This window comes from Diplotaxodon limnothrissa, linkage group LG20, assembly GCF_057381915.1.
Source record: "Diplotaxodon limnothrissa isolate DT_005_m linkage group LG20, D_limnothrissa_male_GT1.1, whole genome shotgun sequence".
Lineage (NCBI taxonomy): Eukaryota > Metazoa > Chordata > Actinopteri > Cichliformes > Cichlidae > Diplotaxodon > Diplotaxodon limnothrissa.
In genome coordinates, this window is record NC_140615.1 from 25,495,535 (window position 1) to 25,518,490 (window position 22,956).

Here is a 22,956-nt window from a genome sequence, read left to right on the forward strand (position 1 = left end):
TATGCCAAACACATTTAAACATTTTCAACTGACTGGATTAACAAGATAAATGTCTAAATTGCTTATTGTATTAATTTTGTAAACAAAGCTGCTTCTGAAATCTTTCTCAGCTAATTTAAGTTGTCTTAAATCAAACTGCTCAAGTCTCTATGATAGGGGCATACATGTACAGCCAACATTTTTATTAAATATTGTGAGATCAAAGGCTGTACTTGTTATGATTTTTTACTTAGATGTGGCCTATGGGGACATGCAGACCAACCAGTTTTTAACTTGCTCAGTCCTATAGGCAAATTAACCTCAGTAAAATGAAGAAAGATGATAAATAAAAACTGTCACGTAGAAACCTTTTCAGTTTCCAGATTAAATGTGAAGAACTGTGAGTATTTTGTATGGGCAAGCCTACTGTATCCATGCTGTGACTCTCACATGTGGTTAATTTTTGAAGAACGTATTATTAATAGTTAATAAAAGCGCTGTGTTGTCCTCTTGTGTGAGGAGTGTAGTGCAGGTAAAGCGAAGACTATAACATTCTCTAGCGTTTGTTTTAATAAGATGCTTTTAAATGTTGAACATGAAGAGGGGGGAAAAATAAGGTCAGTCGATTAAGGGAAAAGGGACCGTTCTAAAGCCACGATTGGCTGATTCGCAGAGGCGGTGTCCAGAGCCTCTCATGTCTGATTGGCCGCTCGCAGAGTAGTCGACCAATGACTGTGCGAGCTTTTAATGGATACGTTGAATGACAATTCAGGAACTCCTGCTCGCACCGCATGTAGCGCAAAGAAGGAGGCGTAAACACTGACATAGCTAGGTAGCCATCACGGTAAGCGATAAAACGACATTAAAATACTTTCATCAATTTACGTTGTATATCTTTTAACTTTGAAACTAAGGCATGTTAAGATTGATGTTAACCGTTACTTGAGCGTTTAAACGAATTTTCTTTATTTTTTAAATACGCACTGGTTTTAGTTTAGACTCATTAACGGAGCGTCGGGATCTTGGTCAGGCCCGCTAATGCTAGCTCGTCACAACGACTTTGGTGTTTGCTCCCTGCGCGGGAAATTTTATACTTATGGTAAATTTACTCAAATGCCCGCGAAAACAATGTATTGTGAAAATGTATAGCTCTAACGGTGGGTGAGACACTTTTCTATATGGGGAAAGAGGACTGATCGTCGACTGAACCGTGCTTCTTGATCGTGGTCGTGTGGTGGTGTGCTAGCATGTACTAGCCAGCAGCATTGGTGTCTCGCGAGTACGCAGAAAAATCAACGTGACTAGGCCCGTGTTAGCGTAGCTTCAACCTTTGGTATTTGATTTCTGTTTTGGAAACGCAAAATATTTCTGAAACATGTAGTCAGATATGTACATTTAACAGACATACAGTTATTTTTTTAAACGACTCGGGATATCGTGCTATTGTTTGTACCTCGAGTTTGCTGGTATCTTTGAAGGCGTTAAATCAACAAATCAACGATGCGACATGCTGGCCTCTGAAGCTAGCTTTCTAAGTAAGCATGCTTTCGTGGTTATTTACGTAGCAGTCAGCAGTGGGTGGCATTAAATTGATTGTTTTAACGAGGATTACTTCATCACGGCTTTCTCCATCAAATCGAGGCGCTTTGGGTGTCCCCATGTGGCCCGTAGATAAACGTTATACGAAATTTTAGAAGGCGTTTAGTGACGAAAGTTGAAGTGGGACGGACACTTGGATGGACAGTAAAGCAAAAAGGAAACACGTTTCACTGTATGCAAAGTCAATAAAATCTATCTGAGTCATTTTGTGTCCCCAGGTCTTCTTTTGGGTGGGTAATACGCGAGAATTGATTACTAATTAACTCACATTCTTCCTGATTTGAATATCTTCAGCACTATCAGCAAACAGAAGTTTGACCTAGGGCAATTGCAGCATGATCTCGCTGAGGAAGCCTTGTAAGTTAGCTTAGTAGTTCAGTGTAGTCTGGTGGTCAGTTATGATAGACTAGAGCTTGGAAGAAGAAAAAAGCAAAAACTATTGTTTGATTTTAGATTAGACCCCACCCCGTAGTCATTATACTAGAATGACTCCTGTAGTAACTGTGTTTCAGTTGTGTGGTAAAGTTGTTTGACACTGGCATAAGCAATTTCAAACATGAGACAATAAGAGTTAGCCTACTTTGTCCACCCTTGAAAATCATTATTATTTTTGTTATATTCATGTACTTTTTGATGTTAGGTATTTATGGCAGAATTTTTTTTGTTTAGCCTTAAATTGTTTCATCAATTAAATTGCAAGATTTTTTTGATAATATAAATGTGAAATAGTGGTCTGCACATAGAGATGGACTTAGATTAATGTGCAGATTTCACATTTAAACTTCATTCTAAACTTAAACTGTCATCTATAGAATGTAACACAAACTGGTATCCAAATTTAGCACCAGTAAAGGGCATTTCTTTCATCTACAATGTCCATACATGTACCACTCAGAGGTTAGACTTAAGTTGGACTTTATGGTCACATCAAAACTGGAAGTTTGGAGAGTGCCAAAGATGATAGCCACATTCTCCAAGGGGGGGAAAGGGGGTCTTTGTTGAAATTGACACAAAAGCTAAAGCGAACAACTGAAAAACAACTGAAAGTCAGTGTTCATAAGGATCATTGAGTACATGAAACGATGTGTTAACTAATTTCTGTTTTGTTTTTTCTTGAAGGTAATGGAGATGAGCAGCAACAGTGAGTGCTTTGGATGTGGCCGCTCTGGACATTGGGTCAAGCACTGCCCTAATGCCAGTGGTTCGCGTGGCCGTGGCAGGGGACGAGGACGAGGCAAGGGTACTATACTATTCTTGCCACACCCAATATAAACTGGATTTAGTTATAGAAGGCATGGGTGAAAATGAAAGGAAAAGGTTGATTCTTGTAGTTTTCTGCTTTGCTTATCTATCTGTGTCATTACAGAGCTGTTCTGTTATCGGTGTGGAGACCAAGGACACATGGCCAGGGACTGTGACCAAACTGAGGATGGTGTGAATTCCAATTGTTTTTCTTCAGTTTTACTTGGTACCAATCTTTCCCAGAAATGTTTTTTTTTTTTTTTTAATCGTTTTTTTCCCCCCTGATCAGCGTGCTACAACTGCCACAGGAGTGGTCACATTTCCCGGGACTGCAAGGAGCCCAAAAAGGAGAGAGAGCAGCTCTGCTACACTTGCGGGAAAGCTGGTCACATGGCCCGTGACTGCGATCACGCCAATGAGCAGAAGTGCTACTCCTGCGGTGGGTTTGGCCACATCCAGAAGCTGTGCGATAAGGTGAAATGTTACAGGTAAATATGGTTCTGTTTGGAGAAGCAAGCCTGGTGCTACAGTTTGACCAAATTTCTACTATTTTGAAGCCCTCCAATTCTAATCTTTAGGTATACTTCTGTGTTAATTTTACAGTCTGCTTTTATCACACTCGCCACATTCTTTCTTTTTCAGGTGTGGTGAGATTGGTCACGTTGCTGTACACTGCAGTAAAGCAAGCGAGACTAACTGCTACAACTGCGGAAAGGCAGGCCACCTGGCAAAAGAGTGCACCATTGAAGCCACCGCATAATCAGTGCCCTCTGTTGCCCCTCCTTTTTTCAGATTGATGGTTGGTTGTATTATTTTCTCTGAATCCTCTTCACTGGCCAAAGGTTGGCTAACAGAGGCTAGTCCCAGGCCAGTGAGCCTCTCGACATGTAATACAAAGAAAGGGGTGAAAAAAATATCTTTCTGCATTCAATACAAAAAATGTTTTAGTTTGGTAGCGGTGTTATGTATAATGCTTTGTTAAAGAACCCCCCTTTCCAAGCCACTGGTGACCAGAGATGATGAATAAACGGGACTAAACATATGGGAATCTATAGGACCTCTGAGCTTGTGGAAGTGTATCTCAGTAAAATGAGATAGAAGAAGGGAGTAAATGGAAACCAAACTTCCATGTATGGTCATTTTGGTTTGTTTTAGTGGGATATGAGTTGGCCAAGAGAGTATGACATGGAAACAGTTCATAACATGATGCATTTCAGCCCTACAGCAGCTAAGTGGGCGATAACAAACTACATGTTATATTACTAAGATATAAAAATTTTGGAGTTGTTAAAAGGAACATGCTCTTTTATAGAAATCTGTTTACAATTTAAGTAACACGGTAGTCCAAGGCAGACTTTTCCTTTTAAAATGGCTTTGGAATTTTTTTTTTTTTTACCTTGGCAAAACTTAACATCAACAGTTGTCAGAACGGCAGAATTAGGAGTTATTTGGGAATGAAAAATGTTTTCACAGAAAATCAAAAATGTTATTTTTGTACAATATCACTTAGACTACTGTATAAATACCATTTGCTTGTACTCAGTTTTTAAGTCGGAAGGAAAGTGCAACTGAAGTCCTAGAAAATAGAAATGTAATTTTAAACTATCAATAAAGCTGGAGGAGCACGGGGAGGATCTTCTTGTCTGATTTCTTTTGCAATACACGCAGCATGTTCCACAGCTCGTTTTGCCACACTTTATCTTTACAGATGCTTCTGTTCTCAACTCGTCTGAACATCTTGCGCAAGATGTGGGACGCTGATAACTTTTGAGCTGCTGCTTGTGTCCTAGAAGTTCACATAAAGGATTATCTGCTAGATAACCTACAGATTATTGTGGGATTAAACAACATGCAAAGCTGGATCTTGTATTTTATATTAATCTAGACATTTTGTTAGTCTGCATCTGCAGTATTATATCCAGAAAATTACGTGTTTAACACGAGCAGCCATATTTCTTCCACTAAGAAATGGTTAAACACTCCCTCACTGGATGGATCGCTTTTGCCTATCAGGCTTCCTGCAGCACATTCCTGGCAATTTTTGGACTCGACGTACTCCTGCATGTGACATCAGCAACTAAACCGAGCTATTTGTGTTTGTGTCATTGCTAAATAAGATTCACCCGCATCCATTTTGATCTCTCTGCTGTACATATACTTGATCCGGAATGACAAGGAGCGGTGATCAATGAGTTCTCCTATTTTGTCTTTACTCTGCGGCCTCTGTGATCCATGCGTGTCTTGTGCGTACAAGAAATGGAAAGCTCCACCTCGGTGTCTAAAATGGCAGCGGGGGTTGCGGTGCAGATGCAGCTCCTTCCGGCAGAGATGCAGCAAAAGACCCTCCTACTCCTCATATGTCGTCATCGGGTCTCAACCAGTCAAATTATAGGCGAGAAAATATATGAGAGAAAACAAGCCCAACCAACCAGCCAGCCAGCGCGGCCGGTGCGAGCCGGCTCACGCTTCTTAAGGGGTTTAGATTTACACATTATTGTCTATTTTGTTTTTTCTTCATTAACCCGGTGGGTAAGTAAAGGAGATGAGGGGACTCCTGCCGTTTTACCGGGGTTTGTACACCCTGAGTAACCGCCAAGCCAGTCGTAAAGCTGGGATTGTCGGTTCTCGGTGCGGGCTTTGCGGAACTCAGTCTAATAGCAAGGTACGGTTCGAGCTGTTGCTGTTGCTTCGGGCTCTGGCAAACAACATGTCGTTGACACTGATAACAAGGCGGTACTTTGTTTGTTGTTCTCTCGCATTGTTTTTTTTTTTGTTACAATGTATCGTATCGACGTGGCGTGCGGGGTTGCTCGCAACTTTCTCAGCTGTGGATGCGCTCAGGGATGAAACAACAGAGGCGCTGACATCAGGGGCAGCAGCAGATGTAGCTCGCTGTATTTTTGCCCCCCCTCCCACCATGAGAAAAACAACCACTGATACACTGTGTTCTTTCTTTGTTTTAATTAGTCCCAGCTCCAGGGGGGGAAAGAATTTTGAGGTTTGGGATACTGTAAGATTGATTGTAATATGCTAACAGGCCTGTGTACTGCTGTGTCACCATAGCAGTTCTCACTATAGATTCCTGTCTCCCATGTTGACGTCAAATAGAAACCAGTTGTTATCATTCTTACACGATGATAATGATGATTGCCTACAAAGAATTTAAGTTATGTAAAATAATAAATGATCAGTGTCATTGGAAATGTCATACTGTGCAGAGTAATAGATTATCCTTTTTAAGACATCATTCAAACCCATTGGTTATTCAGTGAACCGTTATTCTACTTAATTTGCCTGCTATTAATCACTCATGTTGTTTCCCCGCTTAAAAAAAGTTCTTATTTGTTTGGCTGATCAGTGTGTGTCTGTCCTTCCCTTCTGCAGCCACAGCCAAGGTTTGGGCTGTTGTTCGACATTGATGGCGTGCTTGTCAGAGGGAGGATGCCAATCCCTGCGGCAACAAAAGCATTTGAGAAGTTGGTCGACTCTCAGGGACAGTTTGTGGTGCCAGTCGTTTTTGTCACAAATGCAGGGAATTGCCTCAGACAAACAAAAGCGGACCAGCTCTCTCACATACTGGGAGTGCCTGTGAGTTTTAAATTCCTGTGCAAGTTTTAATGGTGTTAAGGGTGTATCCCCTGCTCTTTGGTGTATGCATGCAGTGCATTCAAAACTGTTTCAGTTTCCCCTTATTTAAGAAATAATAATTTGCTAGGAAAATAAGAAATTTTATTGAAAGATGCACAATGTACAAACTCTGTACAAACACACATGTTTGTACAGAGTTTGTACAATTCTAACAAGCTTTAAAGTCAATATTTGCTATCGCCACCTTTGTTTGTTTGTTTGTTTGTTTGTTTGTTTGTTTGTTTTTTCAACATAGGCTGAAGACTGAAAATTGTCCATTTGCTAACCTGTAGATATAAAACACTAGTTCATCTCTTGAGTTCGGCCCTTTTTTTTTTAAATGCTTGAATGAATGACAACAACAATTATTATTTTGGAAATGTTCAGGTAAAAGGACTGGACTGAAAATGAGTAAAAACGAAGTCAGTGTTCAAGAAAATCTGGCTCTTTGGAAGCAAAATGTAAAGAAATGGGTGGTGGCTTGAGACTTGTGCACAGTACTGAAACTGAAGTTGTTACGTTTTATCTCTGATTATTTTTGGATAATTTGGTCTCACCTGACTCCTTTGCTATTAACCTCACTACAACTGTGCTATTTTCAGATCACACAAGACCAAGTTATCATGTCCCATAGTCCCCTGAGGATGTTTAAGAAGTTCCATGACAAGTGTGTCTTGGTGTCAGGACAAGGACCTGTCCTGGAAATTGCTAAAAAGTATCTTAGAAATCTGCTTTGTTTAAATTTACAATATAATTTATATATTTACATTTAAACTTGAGTATTACTTCTTCATTTCTCCTTAACGTTCTGTCTTTAGTGTGGGCTTTAAGAATGTAATCAGTATTGATATGCTTAGAGAATCGTACCCATTGCTGGACATGGTGGATCACAACAGGAGACCAAAATTGCCGGTGAGATTTTACAATCTGGTGCACAAACATGATGTTGGAGATATGTATAATATAATGTCATAACTTTAATTTCCCTTCTTTAAATGTAGTCCAATCCTGTTGTCAGCCTTCCGAAAATTGAAGGTAAAAACAGTTGGCTCTTCTCAAATTAAACGTTTATCTTTTGTCATTGACATGGTACACTTACTAACATCTGCTTTGATAGTTTTGAAATTCTTGCAATTTTGATGAACGCTGTTCTAATCTTTGAATTCCACAAACAGCTGTGGTTTTGTTCGGCGAGCCGATCCGATGGGAAACCAACCTGCAGCTGATAGTTGACATTCTGTTGACCAATGGTAACCTCGGTAGTAGTCACCAAACCCAAAACACTCCTCAACTTCACCTGCTGGCCTGCAACATGGACCTCATGTGGATGGCTGAGGCACATTCTCCTCGGTAAACGTTACAAAAATCTGTCTTTTTATATAAAATGTTTTTTAAAAAATTGTACTTAAGAAACTAAAACAGTCTTTCAAGTAATCAAATCAGTGTACTGACATATCTGTCTTTCACTGTCTCATTTTGTTCCAGGTTTGGCCATGGAACATTTCTTGTGTGCCTAGAGAACATCTACAAGAAGATAACCGGCAAAGATCTGAAGTATGAGGCTCTTATGGGAAAACCCAGTGAGCTGACTTACCATTTTGCAGAGTACCTCATCAGAAGCCAGGCCATGCAGAGGCAGTGGGAACTTCCCGTTACTTCCCTATATGCTATAGGGTGAGACACCAGCTTTTAACTCTGTTTTGCCTTTATACTTAACATAAGACCAGAACTCACTTATCATGATGTCTGATAGACAGATAGGCTATCAAAAGAAGATTTTACTGAAACGTTGCTCAATAATTTGATGAGAAAACTGTTCGCTTTTAAATGCTTACGTGTGTTAGTTAGCATGTCATTCTGTCGTGCTTTAATTTGGGGACTTGCATGTTTCACTTCAGCTTTTTTTTAGCTGATTGTTTGTTCTAATTCATGTGACTTGCACTCAGCACCAGGAAAAAACCACACACATTTCAACATGTACTGATATATAGGTCAACTTCATGCATGCTGCCTGGGGCACAGAGTAATACCCTTTTCTTCTGCATTTTTAGGGATAACCTCATGACTGACATCTATGGAGCCAATCTGTACAACCGCTACCTGGAGGAGAGAGTTGCGAGAAAAAACCCCAAAGCTGTTGCTAAGATGGTGTCTGCCACTGGGTCCACCACAGCGGTGCCCAGGGAGGAAGAGATTGACAGCCTGTGGGAAAGCGAGCTCGCTCTGCCCTCTGCTACTTCCTGTAAGTCTGTCCTAGTCTGTACAGGGGTGTATAACCCCAACGCAGAGGTGCCGTCCGATGCAAATCACTGCATCAAGGAGACTGTGTTCCACGGGCACCGGGACTTCATATTTGACCCTGGTCTCGTGGAGCCAGGCCATATCGTGCAGGATGTGGCAGAAGCTGTTGATCTCATCTTTGAGCAAGAAAAGTTTGTGCCTCAGTAGTATTTTGAGCCAACAGGCTTCGTGTGGTCATGGAGATCCAAGCAGGGGGAAAGGGAGGGAAAGCGAGCATTAAACTGGTAGTACCACTTCATGTTCAGACCTCTAGAAGCCTAACACTGTGGACTTTGTTTAAAAACCTGACAGGGCATTGACATAATATAGGTCATCTAAAATTTTAACAATAAAGGAGATTTCAGAGGGGAAAAAAGATTAAATAACTGTTGTTTTTTCTGATAGTCATTACCTGTTTCTTTTTTTTTTTCCAATAAGGAAATGTGTAAGAACTGCCTTATTTGACCTTAAGTATCTTTGTTAGATAATACTACTGTTCTAGATTGTTACAAACCCTGAAGCCATCCTATATTTATTTACAAGCTAATGACAGTGTTTTTAAGAAGCATATTAACATTTAATCTTTATTCTTACGGTGACCTTTTGTTATTGCATTTTTAGCTATTTGTTTACCCATTTGTCATGGTAAATCTATGCATGAATATAAGAGTAATTCTTGTATCTTTAAAACAACTGTTCGATGTGCAATTTTTTTCCCCTCTAATAGCACTGTCTTGACAGTTTCAGTTTCGACAGCCTTGACCAGTTTTTGCACAGATCAGCCTTTCATCTTTGTGTTACCATATCACCCTTTCATAACATGGTTGTTATAATTTAGAAGGTCATTCTTAGTATAACTGACAGACCACTTGTAAGACAAATTTATACGTGTATACTGTATGTAAATACTGCTCAGAAAACTAGGAGAACAGTTTTTAACTTTGCTTTTTGGTGTAATTTTGAATCTAGCACACGAGGGGGTTGATTTCGGTTTTCAATGAGTCATTTAATTTTACTCTCAAGATGTTACGCAGTGTCTGTTAGTATATGTGTGTATGTTTCAACTTGAATATTTAAAGAGCCGATATGTGTTTTTCTAGCGTTCGCTTAATTTTTTGAGCAGACCGATAAATGTGTTAGGGTCAGAGTAAGGTTAGGGTAACTGTAATGAACAACTTTCGCACAACAAGTCAGAAAATGTTCTGGTGCATTTAAAAATGTCAAATGTTTAAAGGGTTCTCTGATTAAAAGAAAACAAAGAAACAAAATGTGTCTCCCCAAGGAATTCTTGTTTGCTGAATCATGAAAGATTTTGCCCTTGTTTTGTTGGAGAAGCTAAAAGCTGAAATGCATTGGTTTGGACTTGGACCTACATGCGGTGGTCAAAGGAGCAAACGGTTCAAATGATTTGTAAATTGCACAACTGGGTGATAATGACTAAAGAAGCTGAAATACTGAAAGGTATAGTATATTCCACTAAAACATGACTGCAAAGAAAGTTCAGATGACTTAAAAAAAACAACCAAAACTGACTTTTGATGCATCATCTACAAAATAACCAAAATGTTCAGAGTTTAATCCTTCAGGACTTAAAGGACAATTAAGGGTCTGTTATAGTTTAAGGTGCGAAAACATGAATAAAGGAGTGAAAAGTCAAGGACAAGACACTTACCAGCAGAGGATTTTTATTTTTTAAAGGAAAAATGATTTAGGCAAGCAAGCCAATGGCTACTATTATGTGCATTTTATTTCAAAAAGCCAGGATATTTTAGGGTTCCCTTTAATCTTTAAGAGTAACTCTAGTGGACTAAGATCACTCAGGTAGCCTTTATCTTTATATTGTGCTTCTTGTGCAACGCATCCAAAACTTGTGGCAGTAACTCCATGTTGAGAAGCGGCCTTTCTAGATCCTCCGTATGACCGAGAGACTCTGAGTCGACACTGACCTCTGATAGTCCAGTGTGCAGTCTCTTCCTGTGTTTGGGCTTCAGTGAACGTAAGGAGTCGGCCTCGAATCCTGAGTGTCTCTCATCTATATCCAGAGTGAAATTGGAATTTCTGGCCAGACTCAAGCTCCACAGAAGCAGAACAATGAGGCAACATAGTGCTACTCCTATTATGATGTTGTATATCCCATTAGTGCAGTTTGCAACAGCGCAGTGAGAAAAGTAGTCGTCACTAAGTTCGGTGATGGCTTTGTTAGACACAGAGCTTGGACTGAAGCAAACGGGCTCCTTCAAAACAATAGCCCTGTTCTTCAGCAACCAGTTCCTCAGGTAGTGAATTTGACAATCGCAGTGGAAAGGGTTCTTGGACAGGGAAACCTTGTTCAGCCCAGTATATCTGTCAAACAGGCCTGGAGACACCGAGGTGAGCCGGTTGTTCTGCAAATGGAGCTCTGTGGTGTCGGAGGGCAGATTAGGCACCTCCACGAGGTTTAAAGCGCTGCAGTTAACTAACAGTCCAGCAGGCCCGAGGGTTGAACAGTGGCAAGGCTTAATGATACTGTGTGTTACCAGGACGTGGAAGAACACGAAGCTCAAACTGAAGATCATCCTATAGGATCAGAAAAAGATTGAAGTACAATAAAACTGCTTAATGTGAAAATGTCTCATGTAAAATGGTTTAGAAGATGCTATAGAGACCGAAATCTTAATGTGTATGAGTGAAATAATGTGTAAGGTGAATTCAATTGTTCATGGATAGCCTGAAGTTTTAGAAAAAAATATTAAGTCATTAAATATAGATATTAAATATAGATATATACCCATCCCATTAAATATAGATATATACAATTTACAAACCTTCCAGAGTGCCAGTCATCTTTAAATGTCATCATACTGCCACAGTCCTAGTCCAGTGCAAAATCTGAGCCCGAGAATATTTCAGAAATGCTCCCCATGTCAAGGTATCCCTGTTTTGTAACTGATGTGCTGCTAAGCTCACAATAATCACGCGCGTAATACAGAACGGCATCAGTTTGAGGATTTCACCAATGACAAACGGTTATAGCGCCTACGACATGAAGGAAATCCATCTGCTTAAAAGAGATAAGAGTTTATCTACTAAAATAGTGGCGGGGCCATCTGAAACTCTCCCGCAGAGTGTTTATTACTAGCGTCCACGGCGATGCTGAGGGCACGAGGGGCATTTTGCGGCAAATTACAGCTCTGAGCATGAAAAGCTTTGTGAGGATTAGAATGCACATAAGAAATTTTTTGGAAACCTAACACTGTTTGAGCTCGAGGGCAAGGAGAAAACGCTTCTTAATGGAAATGTTGAGCTACAAAGCAGAATGGACAGTGAGAGTGTCACATTCAGATTTACAAAACTGGTTTAAAGCTGAAAGGTAAGTGTAGGCACAACCATTTTCACAGGCTGATCTTTGTGAGAACTGTGTATACTTTTCACCCATAGGTGGTGTCATGGCACAGATTTTCAGATCTCATGTCATTTTTATTCATGTCCTCTAGTGGAAACACCGAAACACTAGTGGAAAGTGGGAGATATGAGAGGCTAAGGATAAGACCCTAATGTGAAATGCCCGGCCCGAAAAAAGGGGGAAGACAGATTGATTTGTATTAACCATGGAGTCACAACAAACGACACACGTATACCATAAGTCATATATTTGTTTATTTTGCGTTCAACATTGTCACAGTTGAAGTTTTACAATAACTGGGGTCTTACTGACTCACTATTCACTGTACAAACAGAATGCACATATAAATGAGGCCATTCCTCTCTCCTCCTTTTTTTATAATGTGTCTCACGCCAGACTGAACAGCTTGCAGCAGGATGTGTGTCATCTGTCTGTGTGTACGCTGGGCTGTACGTATGAAAAGAGCTGGATGTAAATGGCAGGAAACTTCCTAACAGTCTGTTTTTGATTTCTACAGCAAATGTCAGTTCACCACTGCTGGAGGCAGAGACAGTCGATATGTTCATATATCACCCCTCACATCCATCCATGAGGTGATGTATATACATCCTGATCTTAACTTGAGAATAGAGTACTGATCCTATACACATTATGTACATCTCCTTTAAGCCCCAGTCTTGGTCCCTTAACAGCGTCATAAAGATAAACCCTCTAAGCCAAGCAGCTCATCTGTTTGCACATCAAAATCCCGTATTTACACGATGAAAGCCCTCAGCTAAGGAAGTGCAATGTTCTTCATGTTTATAATTTACACAATGGCTTTGTTGATGAAATGCATGCTGAGCTTTAGTAACTACCAGGCTAACATGGAACAACAAGAACACATCAACATCTGAAAATTCCAACCTAATCAAAACCAAAGGAGAAGTCAAAATTCATAGGCCAACTTTTTTTTGAATCCCCCCATTAGCTCACAGTGAATAGGACACATGATGCATCAGATCCATGCAGTGCATTGCCGGGGTACTTTCTCGCAAAGAATGACTGTAGACATTTGAAGAACTACAACACACACCAAAAAAATAAACAGATTAAACAGTCTCAAATCATCCCAAGATATCAGAGTTATAGCAAAGATATGATATCAGTGGAGCGACACATTCAGCTGATCATTAATGTCCAGTATGTGATATGTCCGTCTTAAGTCACATGAGTACAAACGTGTGAGTGTAAGCCTGACTTATGGCGATGGTTTTTCTTCGTGAATGTTAAAATACATTTACAACCTGAATATCGGGACAAACAGTTTACTGTCACTAATTTACACACTAGAATAGACTTTTATTTGTAGAATGTAGAAAGTTATTCTTTACATATACCCAGTTTGTTTCTTCAGTTTGCATTTTTGTATATTGTAACTGCATTTCCTGAAAACAATGAAAGTGTTCTTTCAAATGTGCTTATCCAGCAAAATATTTCTGTTCAGCCCAAGGAGAAGTATATTCCCTTTTATTAAAATATATACACACATTCTTCTTTCCACTGTGAACTGTGTAAGTATTATATATATATATTTTTTTATATATTTTTCCTTATTTTGAATGAAAAAAAAAAAAAAAAGATTTTTCTTTTTTCACCTGAATCTTGTCCTGACGACAAGATAAGAGACCTCCACTTTCAGTACAAGTCTGCATTTTCTGAACATGATTGCACTTAACTTGCTATGGTAACACTGACTTGTTATACAATGTGCAGAGGATAGCCTCACATCAACAACATTACATGCAAAATTATCACTTACTTGACATTCCACTGAACTCCAAGTCTGTACCTCTAATGAGACTGTGAGGACAGCCAGACATTAATTTACTGAGAAAAGACTCTTGACAGGGGTCAAAAAAACCAAAATAAATAAATAATGACGCGACACGAAAAATGCACAGATAGGAGGGACACCTTGCTTGTTCTTAATGTACAAAATCAGTACAAAGATATTGCACATATAATAGAAAAAAAGATGAAAAAATACTTCACTATGTAAGAACTGATTTTATTCACTCACCGAATCCTGGTGAATAAAAAAATATTCTAAACAAGGCAAAAAGAAGAGCTAAGAAATGTTTCTGATTTTGAGAGTCAAGGAGGCAGATGTTGCACATGTTAAAGGCAACAGACTTAACATGTCCAGCACTTTGCTTTTGTAACAGAAACAGAGCCACGTAGCATTGGAAATGCCTTTTTCGCTGTTATTCTTCACTACGTTACGTCTTATGCAGCCACAATATTGGAAGGAAGCAGAGCTAACGAGCGACCTACTTTATCGGCTCCTAAAGTTGACAAGTGGAGTCTGCTTTGAAGCTTCAGCTGTGACTCCACAGCATTTTGAGGCCCATATGCAACAGCTGCCATCCAGAGACTCTTTCTAATCCATTTGGAAAGGCAAAAATTCCAGAATAGATTAACAGCCGGACTAAATGGGAGTTCACTCCTTTCAGATCTACATCCTGTTACCATAGAGTCAGTATAATACTGATAAAGTTCATTTTTGCTGATAATAATTGCAAGTATAATCTTACAAATTACTTTACACACAATATACTGTACATGAAGTCTTGACTAAATAGATTATGCAGTAATAATTGGCACATTTATTTATGAGAGCTAGGAGACAACACATATAGCTGTCATCTACAGTAAATACAGCACTAGAACTACTATGACTGACTCAGTCAAGTTCTTCACCTGTCCTTTGATTTAATTTAGTGTGAAATGATTACATCTAGGTTTTTCACTACATATGAGCTCTACAGGAGGCAACAACAAATAGCATTCAGATGATGTTGGGATCCGCAAAACCAAAGATTTGAAAAACTGACTTCCTAAAGGCTGAGCACGACAAGTGATGTCATTGCGACAGAGAAAACAGTCAGCTGAGTTTTCGTCTCAGGCCATCTTTTCCCCGTGGTTACGTGAAGGTAAGACAGGTTATTGAGGGAATGGAGTAGCAGGGAGAAGCTTGGTGAGAAAGCCTATTTTCTCCTCAGCTGTCACGGCCGGATGGTGTTTGTGGAAAACAAAGAGCATCTTCCTGTGCAGAACCCCACCCATACCCAGTACACCCAAAACCCCGATGGGACCAAAGTCCCTGATCAGGCAAGCTAGTAAAGGCCCTTAGTGGAAGATTTGAGTCCAATATCCATCCTGCATATATTTATTGGACCTGGAAGTGAAAAAAGGTGGCTGCATGTGATTGGTTTCCATCACAGCAGCAGAAACACAGTGGACAGGCCATAGAGTTATGCTGTCAGTCCCTTTGGTGTAAGCAAATGTCCCTTCTTCAATAAGTTCCCTCCTTGCTTCTCCTCTCTGAGTTAGGAGCATCACACTACGGTGCTGATGCCACTGTGTTTGGGTTTGGGTCCGCCAGGCGCCGAACCCACTTGCTGACTGTGGTGGTGAGAGTGCTGCGAGTGCGAGGTGTGGTGGGAATGCTGGCTGTAATGGCCGTGCTGCGAATGGCCGTGTTGGTGTGCGTGTGAGGAGTAGGCTGGGTGCTGGTGGTACTGCGTGTGAGGTGGGGGGTGGTAGTGGTGGTGGTGGTGGTAAGGCGGGGGATTCTGCGTGCAGTACTGGGGATGGTGGCCGTGGTGTTGGGTCTGCACTGCGTGCACCACCTGCGCCGTGTGATGGAGGTTGGTCGGGTGGGGCTTGTGCGATATGAGAGTGGGGTGACCAGGTTGGGGGAAAGGAGGGTGGCTCTGAGACGGCGGTTTCCCTCGCTTGCTGCCAAAGAGCGACCCGAGGATGGAAGTCGATGCTGAGTTAGGGATGGATGGATGGCCGCGGGGCACGCTCTCGCGAGGCGTGTTGGCTCTCCTTCGTGTGTGTGGACTGCTAATGATGGACCCCTGCAGGAGGGAAAAAAAACAAGGTAACAGTGCGTCTGTGAGACACTGCGCTACTGCAGAACACCTACACTAAATTATAGCTACAAGGCACCAGCAGGATGAATTCACAGTTTTCTTTTTTTCAGATAAACAAGTAGCAAAATGTTATAGGACATGCAAATGAGAAACCAAAAATGTTTTCATGAGAGGCAGCACCAACACTAGGAAAATTTTAGCTTGGGAAAAAGACCTCACGATGAAGGGAGCTTAAATCCAAAAAAAGGTTTTGCTGTAAGGGAACTAACTGCCTTGACATACAGTAAATCTGCAACAAGAGAAATTAAATAAATACTGTTAGAAATATAGATCATTACATTAAGGAAGTTAAGAAAAAAAAACTTCTTCACTGTAGTCAATGTGCCAACCCCTCTAAGAGTCACACATGCAACGTGTTATAATCAAATGAGGCATAGTTTCCACATGCAGAGGGTGGGGCAGGCAAACTCGTCATCCACACAGTAGCATTCATCTAGAAGACAGAAGGCAGGAGGAACTAGGCGCTCATGTGCAGACTTCTCAACACGCCTGGACACTTTTCCCCATGTTTTGGGTCCAACATTACTCGATATCCAGGTGTGACTCTCCTAAAAAAAGGCTTTTCCTTTGGCATATGCTTCATCTAAGACTGGAGAAAGACCACAAGATGCCTTTGAAAGCAGAATGAAATTTACAGCGTCCAAGACTACAACTGGACACATGAACTAATGGACACATGAAATGAGTGAAATATGAATGAATGAAATCCACATCCACATCTAAGTCCATGTGAAACCCATTGCTAGACCCCTGGCTAGGAAGGCTACATTCCTCCCTGAAACTTACATCATTTAAGAGAGGTTGTGGATAAGAGAAAAACAGAAAGACCCAGACAGGGAGAGAGGCTGGAGAGGGTGTACAGTTTCCTAGTGTCTTTCAGAGCTACGACCCTGCCAAAGAGAAGAACCAAATGAAAACCGCTTGGATGTGATTGAATGAAAGACAGAGACAGGCGACAAGGGGAGGGTTCAGAGGAGGCATTAGTAGAGTCATGCTTGTTTGAAGGTAAAGTGTATATTGGTCATATAACATGACCAAATCAGGGAAATTCTCTGGCTTCCAAAAAAGGGGCAGGCAACCCACGCATGCACACTAACTGAGGCAAGCAGGTTATAAGGCATCCCAGGAAGAAAAATAAATGATCCAAACAAATGGACTGAGTCTATGAAGCAAAGAAGGTGTAAGACCAAAAATAAAGTTGAGTGTTTCACAGTGCACATCATCACATAGAGAATAGCTTGGATACCAGCTGCTTCCAACTTACTTCCACATTGCTGTCTAGTGATCCTGCACTGCTGCGACGCCCACGCTTGCCTGCCCGAGACATGCAATACCAGAGATTAGAGATCGACAGCACTTCTGGATCGACTACACACGTTTAGGCCGCCCACCAGTCCCATAGGGGGCAGTGCAGTGGATTGTGACTGTGAGTAAGATCCAAATATGGGCAGGTAGGGGGGAGGGCATTCAGGTCTGAGAAGGTGGTGGTTGACAGGTGGTACTGTGGTTTTCTTTATGGGGAAGGCACATCTTCACTCAGGTTCAAATTTCAGCTATTTTGTTCTTAAATCGCAATACGGAGGCTGAGTCAAGCAATACCTAAAGATGTTTGAATGTATTATCATAAATCTCAATAAATACAGACTCCATGACCATCGAGTCTTGACAGAACAAGGAAAAAAGTCCACAGTCAAGTTTTACCAAAACACAGCCGCTATTTCTAAAAACCTCAAGCAGGACTGTTGCTTCACCAGAATTTTCCCAGATTTTATTTTTTTTTTATCGGTTTTTATTTTTCCTCCGAGAAATTCGACAACTTATTTTTAATGTTGTCGCAAGATGCAGATTTTCATCCAGGTCAGTGTCGGCAAGAAAGCCAGTCTCGGTGACAGTCGCAGAGGAGACATCAAAAGCAATACAGTGGTTGCTGCACATGGAATGTACAGGCATATAAAGGTCTGAAGGTGGACAGAGCACTTTTGCCATCGTTAGGCACACTCAGCCAATGATATATGACCAATAATTACACATAAACAGGAGAATACCTGATGTGTATGGGCAGAACACAGTAAATACACATGAAATGTCACATGGCAGGAAAGGAAAAAACAAAACAAAATAAAAAACACTTAACCAAAGTGACCCCACTAACATGCCACGTCCTGCACTGAAAAAACAAAGGAGACAGGAGGGCAGATGGACTTCTGCTACAGACTCCTTCACTGTCTGATCTATCATTTCCCATTCAGGTAGTGATCATAAGAACAAAGCATATCGTATTACCAACAAGTGAGGCAGACCCCCGACTGGATTTCATTTTCTTATCAAGTTAATCACCTGATAACTTCACAAAGCTGTTATCTGTAATGAATGAAATGTATTCTTGCTTCAGAGACACAGCAGCTGTGTTAAACACTGATATTCATGGGTATGACGTGATTCTTAACACCAAGACAGAAACTAAGTCTTCATCTCGTTGCTGCTTAAGAATGGTGTTGTTTATAAACATACAGATGAGGAAATGAGACATGATTGCTGATTAAAACGGAACAGATTGTAAGGAATGTCTTTGGATTAAACAAATGCAAAAATGCTAAATAACAGGAAATAAAGTGATGATGAAAACACAAATGGGGGAAAAAAACTGCTCATAATAAATCATCCAAATGAACAGGGGTGACACCTGCCTGTCGGTTTCATCAATCAGTGAAAAGAAAAAATCTGCATTGCTAAACCTCTTCTTAAACAGGTCCGTTTTCAGTCTTTGAGCTGTGGAAAGTTGAGGTCTCTCTAAAACAAAGTATGCTGAGTACAAAAGAGGCGCAACACTGACAGGAAACACCGTCCAGACCAAACCATCCAGTCATGGGGGAGGGGGGAGGGAGGGGGTGTTAGATTATGGATTTAAAGGGAAGAAGAAGGTATGGTGCTGTGAAACAACATTTTGCTATTTTTATCCCCTTGATATCATCATAAAGATGTGGATGACAGAAGGAGTGTACTTCTCCCAGCTAGTAAAAGCAAAGATGTTTTGGCTATACCTGCTTCAGAGAGATCTCTAAGGGAGCTGCTGAGGGCACTCCTCTTCAGGCCCTCACCCATGGCGTAGCTATCATCCAGACTGGCCCGGTTCATGTTCCCATTGCCTGCTTCCTTCTTCAGGCCAGAGCTCTGCGACATGCTGGGCCTCACTACCCCTTTCTGCTTCTCCAGCTCAGCTGTAATATTTTTAAAAAAAAAAAAAAAGCCAAGGAAAGACTGAGGTAAGTGGCAGCGGTTTTACATCTCACTTTGGCCATGGAATGCATTTTTTTTCTGTTACGTATTAAGCCACCCTTTGCTGCCTGAAATTTATGAGGTGTGCAGTATTGATATGCTTAATTTTTAACATCCTGCTCTTGTATGTAAAAATGGAAACCGCTTTAATGTCCCCAATAATCTGCCGCCCCTTCTGGTAACCATCCTGTGAACTTTGTAAACATTCTCTCTTGAAATCTGCTGCATTTGAGTAATGAGACCCATGCTCTGTTTCTACTTTACACAGCCTGAAGCAGACAGAGTAACGGGGGTGGGTGGGTTGGGAGGGGAAACGGTCAGCTCACACTCTATTCTGTATTTCTCCATTTCCTGGACCTCAGCAATGGACTCTCGTAGGTCATCTGTAAACTTCTTGCGGTCCTGGGGGTTGGGCGCATTAAAGTTGATAAGCACTTTGATGTCTGCACCTGGTATCGCTGATGTAAGTCTGATTCCATTTGGATAATCTGGGGCAATGGGAAACGGAGAGAGAGAAAGAGAGAGAGTCATTTACAAAAGGTTCATTCATCAAAACCGAGGCGAAACCCATCGGGTGAATTCTGTCTGAAGTTTTGGAGAGTATAAACAACGTCGCAGCCCATTTGGTTCAACTTCCCATTCCAGCTGCCTGTGTTAATGTGCAACGTCAAAATGTGTGATGTAAATACTGTCAGCTAGCATGCTGCACGGAATATAATAAATGGAAACTCTCAGTGCAACTTACACTGATTTTCAAACAGCATGACTTGCATCCCATATAGAGAAAAGGACTGTCTGAAGCTGTAGGTCACTGAATTCTTCTTTTTTTGGAAAATCTTGGTTACCTGAAATTATACAAAAATAACCCTGTAAGGACGGTTTGGACAGGGGAGGGGAGGCAGAAGGGAGAGGACAGGGCGATATTTACCACTAGGAGGTCGTTGAACAGGAAGATCTCCCGCTGATGCAGGCCTAGCTTCTGGAGCTTGTTTGGATCTGGCACTTCAAACAGACGGCAGTAACACACCAGTCTACGGTGCGGCAGCGATAACACCTACAAGGCAGAGGAAAACAGCACAACACTTTAGAGGTAATTATGGCCTCAGTCCATTGCGTAACAAGGAACAGAAGTTATTCTCCATCTGCAAATTTGAAAAAGGTATGGCCAAGAGATGACTAATTTATTCCTCCCTTGGGCGCTTTTCATTATGCCAACTTATGCCTCCTCACTTCCTATTTCCTCCAGTGACCTAGAAATTGTTAACCTCTGCCATTAGGGAAGATCTTCAAACTCCTAAAGCGCTCCAATTTACAAGGAGAGAGGAGGCTCCTGAAGGAGCCAAGAGCAAGGAATCACAGATGTATCCTTTCCGAAAAAACCTTTTACATTTTACAATAAAAAAGACAAACACTTATTATTGAGCATATAATTATGCTCTTAAGTAAACATGGCACACATAAGAGATCCTTACATAAGATTTAACAGGAATATTAAATGCATATTAAATTTAAAAAACTGAGTTTTTTCGCACTGGTATGTGACTATGTTAAATCACAGTCTCTGTGACCGTGAATAGCTCAAGTGGCTCAAGAGTTAGGAGTTCGCCTTGTAATCGGAAGGTTGCCGGTTCGAGCCCAGCTTGGACAGTCTCGATCGTTGTGTCCTTGGGCAAGACACTTCACCCGTTGCCTACTGGTGGTGGTCAGAGGGCCCGGTGGCGCCAGTGTCCGGCAGCCTCGCCTCTGTCAGTGCGCCCCAGGGCAGCTGTGGCTACAATGTAGCTTGCCATCACCTGTGTGTGTGAATGGGTGTGTGAATGGGTGGATGACTGGATATGTAAAGCGCTTTGGGGTCCTTAGGGACTAGTAAAGCGCTATATAAATACAGGCCATTTACCATAAATATACACCCATAGACCCATAAAGCTTTAGTGTTCATCTTGAGGCAACTGTTGTGATTTAGGGGCTATACAAATAAACCTGTATTAAATTGAACTGAACTGCCTTTCATGAATAATGTGACTCTTCTTCTCCTAATATAAATTTGGCATAATGGAAATTTATGGTAGTATTCTGCAAAATATTGTGAACCAATTCTGTTTTCAAAAGCCACTGTAGAAATAAAACATTTTAGTTTGTTATAAATGTCATTATTTTGGGGGAAAAAGGCATATGTAAAAATTATATATCGAAGACTTTTTGTCTGTTTTGTTTTAAATGTCTTGGTATTTCTTTGTGAAGTGCTTTGTAATCTTTGTCTTAAAAGGTGATATATAAATAACATTTTACTTTACTTACCTTAATTACACGTTTAAGACATTTAGGATTAGAATTTCACATTTCTTCCTGTAAAATGATTCTTACATGAAAGCTTCTTTGGATTTTTGCACCAGTTTGACAGGTGACACAGCTGTGGAGCATGTTTTAAGCAACCATGCTCAAGTCTTCTCCAACCCTCCCCCACACATTCTTGTTGGCAGTAGCAAGGATGCAAATGAAGTCATGCTAGCATAACAAAACCACCTGATGTTTTGGATTCTCCACCCTTTTCGTGACACAGGGAAAATTGTCCGACAGTGAATGCTGCTGCTGGATTTTCTTTTTGAATTCAAAGTTTAGTGATTTATTTTCCTGTAGCAAGTCCCACAAAAATGCCAAGAAAGAGTAATGAGCCATTAATCCAACAGTCGTACAAATGCACACTGTGCAGACTGATCCAATAGGTGTTCTCTTTGAGAGTATTCAATAACTTGACAGTAACAGGTGACAGGCTACCTTCTGGGTTTTTTGTTGTTGTTGTTTTAAATACCTAGGTTACTGTGCGCAATGATGAAAACTGTAAAAGAGTTCATTCAAAGTTTAGGTAGCCTTGCATATATAAAAAGCCAGTATACGTGGCACTCAAATGAATGCACTACTAGTGCTAAGTCAGCTTAGCATAGCTCATTCCTTAAGGATTGATGTGACAAGCACACCGCAGTGATATACACCCTGCTGAGCACAGAATTTGTAAACGCTGCGGCTTAGCGCCACCCAAAATTTATGCCTTTTGATTCTGCCACCAGTGTAAAAACACTAACTGTCCATCTCTCACCAACCAGTGTAATGTCTCTGGGAAAAGTCGTTGCCAGTCTTGGAAAGCTGACTTAAAAAGTAACTGCATGATGTTGAGGAATCACTAAAGAGACAGAGATGCAAAGTGAAACAAAGAATAATAAATGATCATCTGATTTACAGATAATCTACTTACACATCCCAGGCCATGGTGGAGAGATCCAATCTAAAAAGAGAGGACAGAGACGATGTTAGGTGCAGTTAGTATATTGAGATTATTTTCACTAATCCATCTTATAACTTAAAAAAAATAATTATATATATTCCCTTCTTAAGAAGGATTTGCCCTTGTTAACAGTTTTCCCATTATAATGCCTATGAAAATGCATGCACCTTATTGGTTTGGTGCAAAAGTCGTCGATTTTTCTTTGTCTTCAGATTTGTAAGAATCAATAACGATACTGGAATGAATACAGATCCTGTGCCAGCACTAGTGGACCTGATTATTATAGAGAGGATTTCCAGCATGCCTTT

The 22,956-nt window shown here is 40.8% G+C and overlaps 4 protein-coding genes across 7 annotated transcripts in view; 2 read left to right on the plus strand and 2 right to left on the minus strand.

Moving 5' to 3' along the window:
• Nucleotides 1–760: 760 nt before the first annotated feature.
• cnbpa (CCHC-type zinc finger, nucleic acid binding protein a) lies at nucleotides 761–4,448 on the plus strand. Of its 2 annotated transcripts, none has more exons than XM_085345391.1 (5): nucleotides 761–823; nucleotides 2,698–2,818; nucleotides 2,945–3,010; nucleotides 3,110–3,308; nucleotides 3,463–4,448. In XM_085345391.1, exons 2-5 carry the CDS (start codon nucleotides 2,701–2,703, stop codon nucleotides 3,578–3,580), a joined length of 501 nt encoding a protein of 166 aa, XP_085201517.1. In that variant the 5' UTR covers nucleotides 761–823; nucleotides 2,698–2,700; the 3' UTR covers nucleotides 3,581–4,448. The 2 variants fall into 2 exon arrangements, with proteins under 2 accessions (XP_085201517.1, XP_085201519.1); XM_085345393.1 differs by having other exon boundaries at nucleotides 2,698–2,812.
• An 816-nt stretch (nucleotides 4,449–5,264) lies between these two features.
• On the plus strand, nucleotides 5,265–9,091 carry LOC146611009 (haloacid dehalogenase-like hydrolase domain-containing 5). Its single transcript, XM_085344441.1, has 8 exons — nucleotides 5,265–5,482; nucleotides 6,205–6,408; nucleotides 7,050–7,162; nucleotides 7,266–7,359; nucleotides 7,449–7,482; nucleotides 7,623–7,797; nucleotides 7,933–8,121; nucleotides 8,499–9,091. The coding sequence occupies exons 1-8, from the start codon at nucleotides 5,363–5,365 to the stop codon at nucleotides 8,893–8,895; spliced, it is 1,326 nt and encodes a 441-aa protein (XP_085200567.1). The 5' UTR covers nucleotides 5,265–5,362; the 3' UTR covers nucleotides 8,896–9,091.
• A 1,453-nt stretch (nucleotides 9,092–10,544) lies between these two features.
• gp9 (glycoprotein IX platelet) lies at nucleotides 10,545–11,576 on the minus strand. The gene is made up of 2 exons (XM_085345294.1): nucleotides 11,532–11,576; nucleotides 10,545–11,283 (listed from the first exon to the last, which is right to left on the minus strand). The coding sequence occupies exons 1-2, from the start codon at nucleotides 11,564–11,566 to the stop codon at nucleotides 10,545–10,547; spliced, it is 774 nt and encodes a 257-aa protein (XP_085201420.1). The 5' UTR covers nucleotides 11,567–11,576.
• Nucleotides 11,577–14,204: 2,628 nt separating this feature from the next.
• The window catches only part of LOC146611011 (IQ motif and SEC7 domain-containing protein 1-like), a 98,389-nt gene continuing 89,637 nt past the window's right edge, over nucleotides 14,205–22,956 (minus strand). For 2 of the 3 annotated variants that reach the window (XM_085344376.1, XM_085344377.1), the window contains 7 exons: nucleotides 22,619–22,648; nucleotides 20,297–20,422; nucleotides 20,114–20,213; nucleotides 19,695–19,856; nucleotides 19,134–19,310; nucleotides 17,357–17,406; nucleotides 14,205–16,017 (listed from right to left, as the gene is read on the minus strand). In XM_085344376.1, the coding sequence (XP_085200502.1) occupies nucleotides 15,490–16,017; nucleotides 17,357–17,406; nucleotides 19,134–19,310; nucleotides 19,695–19,856; nucleotides 20,114–20,213; nucleotides 20,297–20,422; nucleotides 22,619–22,648 (1,173 nt within the window). In that variant the 3' untranslated portion in view covers nucleotides 14,205–15,489. The remainder of the gene's footprint in view (nucleotides 16,018–17,356; nucleotides 17,407–19,133; nucleotides 19,311–19,694; nucleotides 19,857–20,113; nucleotides 20,214–20,296; nucleotides 20,423–22,618; nucleotides 22,649–22,956) is intronic. The other variant, XM_085344378.1, reaches the window with a different exon arrangement.

What these genes read in the sequence shown, in the direction of transcription:
- gp9 (XM_085345294.1), bottom strand. Translation starts at nt 11,566, where the DNA reads ATGATGACATTTAAAGATGACTGGCACTCTGGAAG. An exon ending in GATGACTGGCACTCTGGAAG is followed by an intron (nt 11,284 to 11,531) that starts GTTTGTAAATTG and finishes CTGATCCTATAG; the next exon opens with GATGATCTTCAGTTTGAGCT.
- cnbpa (XM_085345391.1), top strand. Translation starts at nt 2,701, where the DNA reads ATGGAGATGAGCAGCAACAGTGAGTGCTTTGGATGTGGCCGCTCTGGA. An exon ending in GGGACGAGGACGAGGCAAGG is followed by an intron (nt 2,819 to 2,944) that starts GTACTATACTAT and finishes GTGTCATTACAG; the next exon opens with AGCTGTTCTGTTATCGGTGT. An exon ending in GATAAGGTGAAATGTTACAG is followed by an intron (nt 3,309 to 3,462) that starts GTAAATATGGTT and finishes TTTCTTTTTCAG; the next exon opens with GTGTGGTGAGATTGGTCACG.
- LOC146611009 (XM_085344441.1), top strand. Translation starts at nt 5,363, where the DNA reads ATGAGGGGACTCCTGCCGTTTTACCGGGGTTTGTACACCCTGAGTAAC. An exon ending in CTCACATACTGGGAGTGCCT is followed by an intron (nt 6,409 to 7,049) that starts GTGAGTTTTAAA and finishes TGCTATTTTCAG; the next exon opens with ATCACACAAGACCAAGTTAT. An exon ending in ACTTCCCTATATGCTATAGG is followed by an intron (nt 8,122 to 8,498) that starts GTGAGACACCAG and finishes CTGCATTTTTAG; the next exon opens with GGATAACCTCATGACTGACA.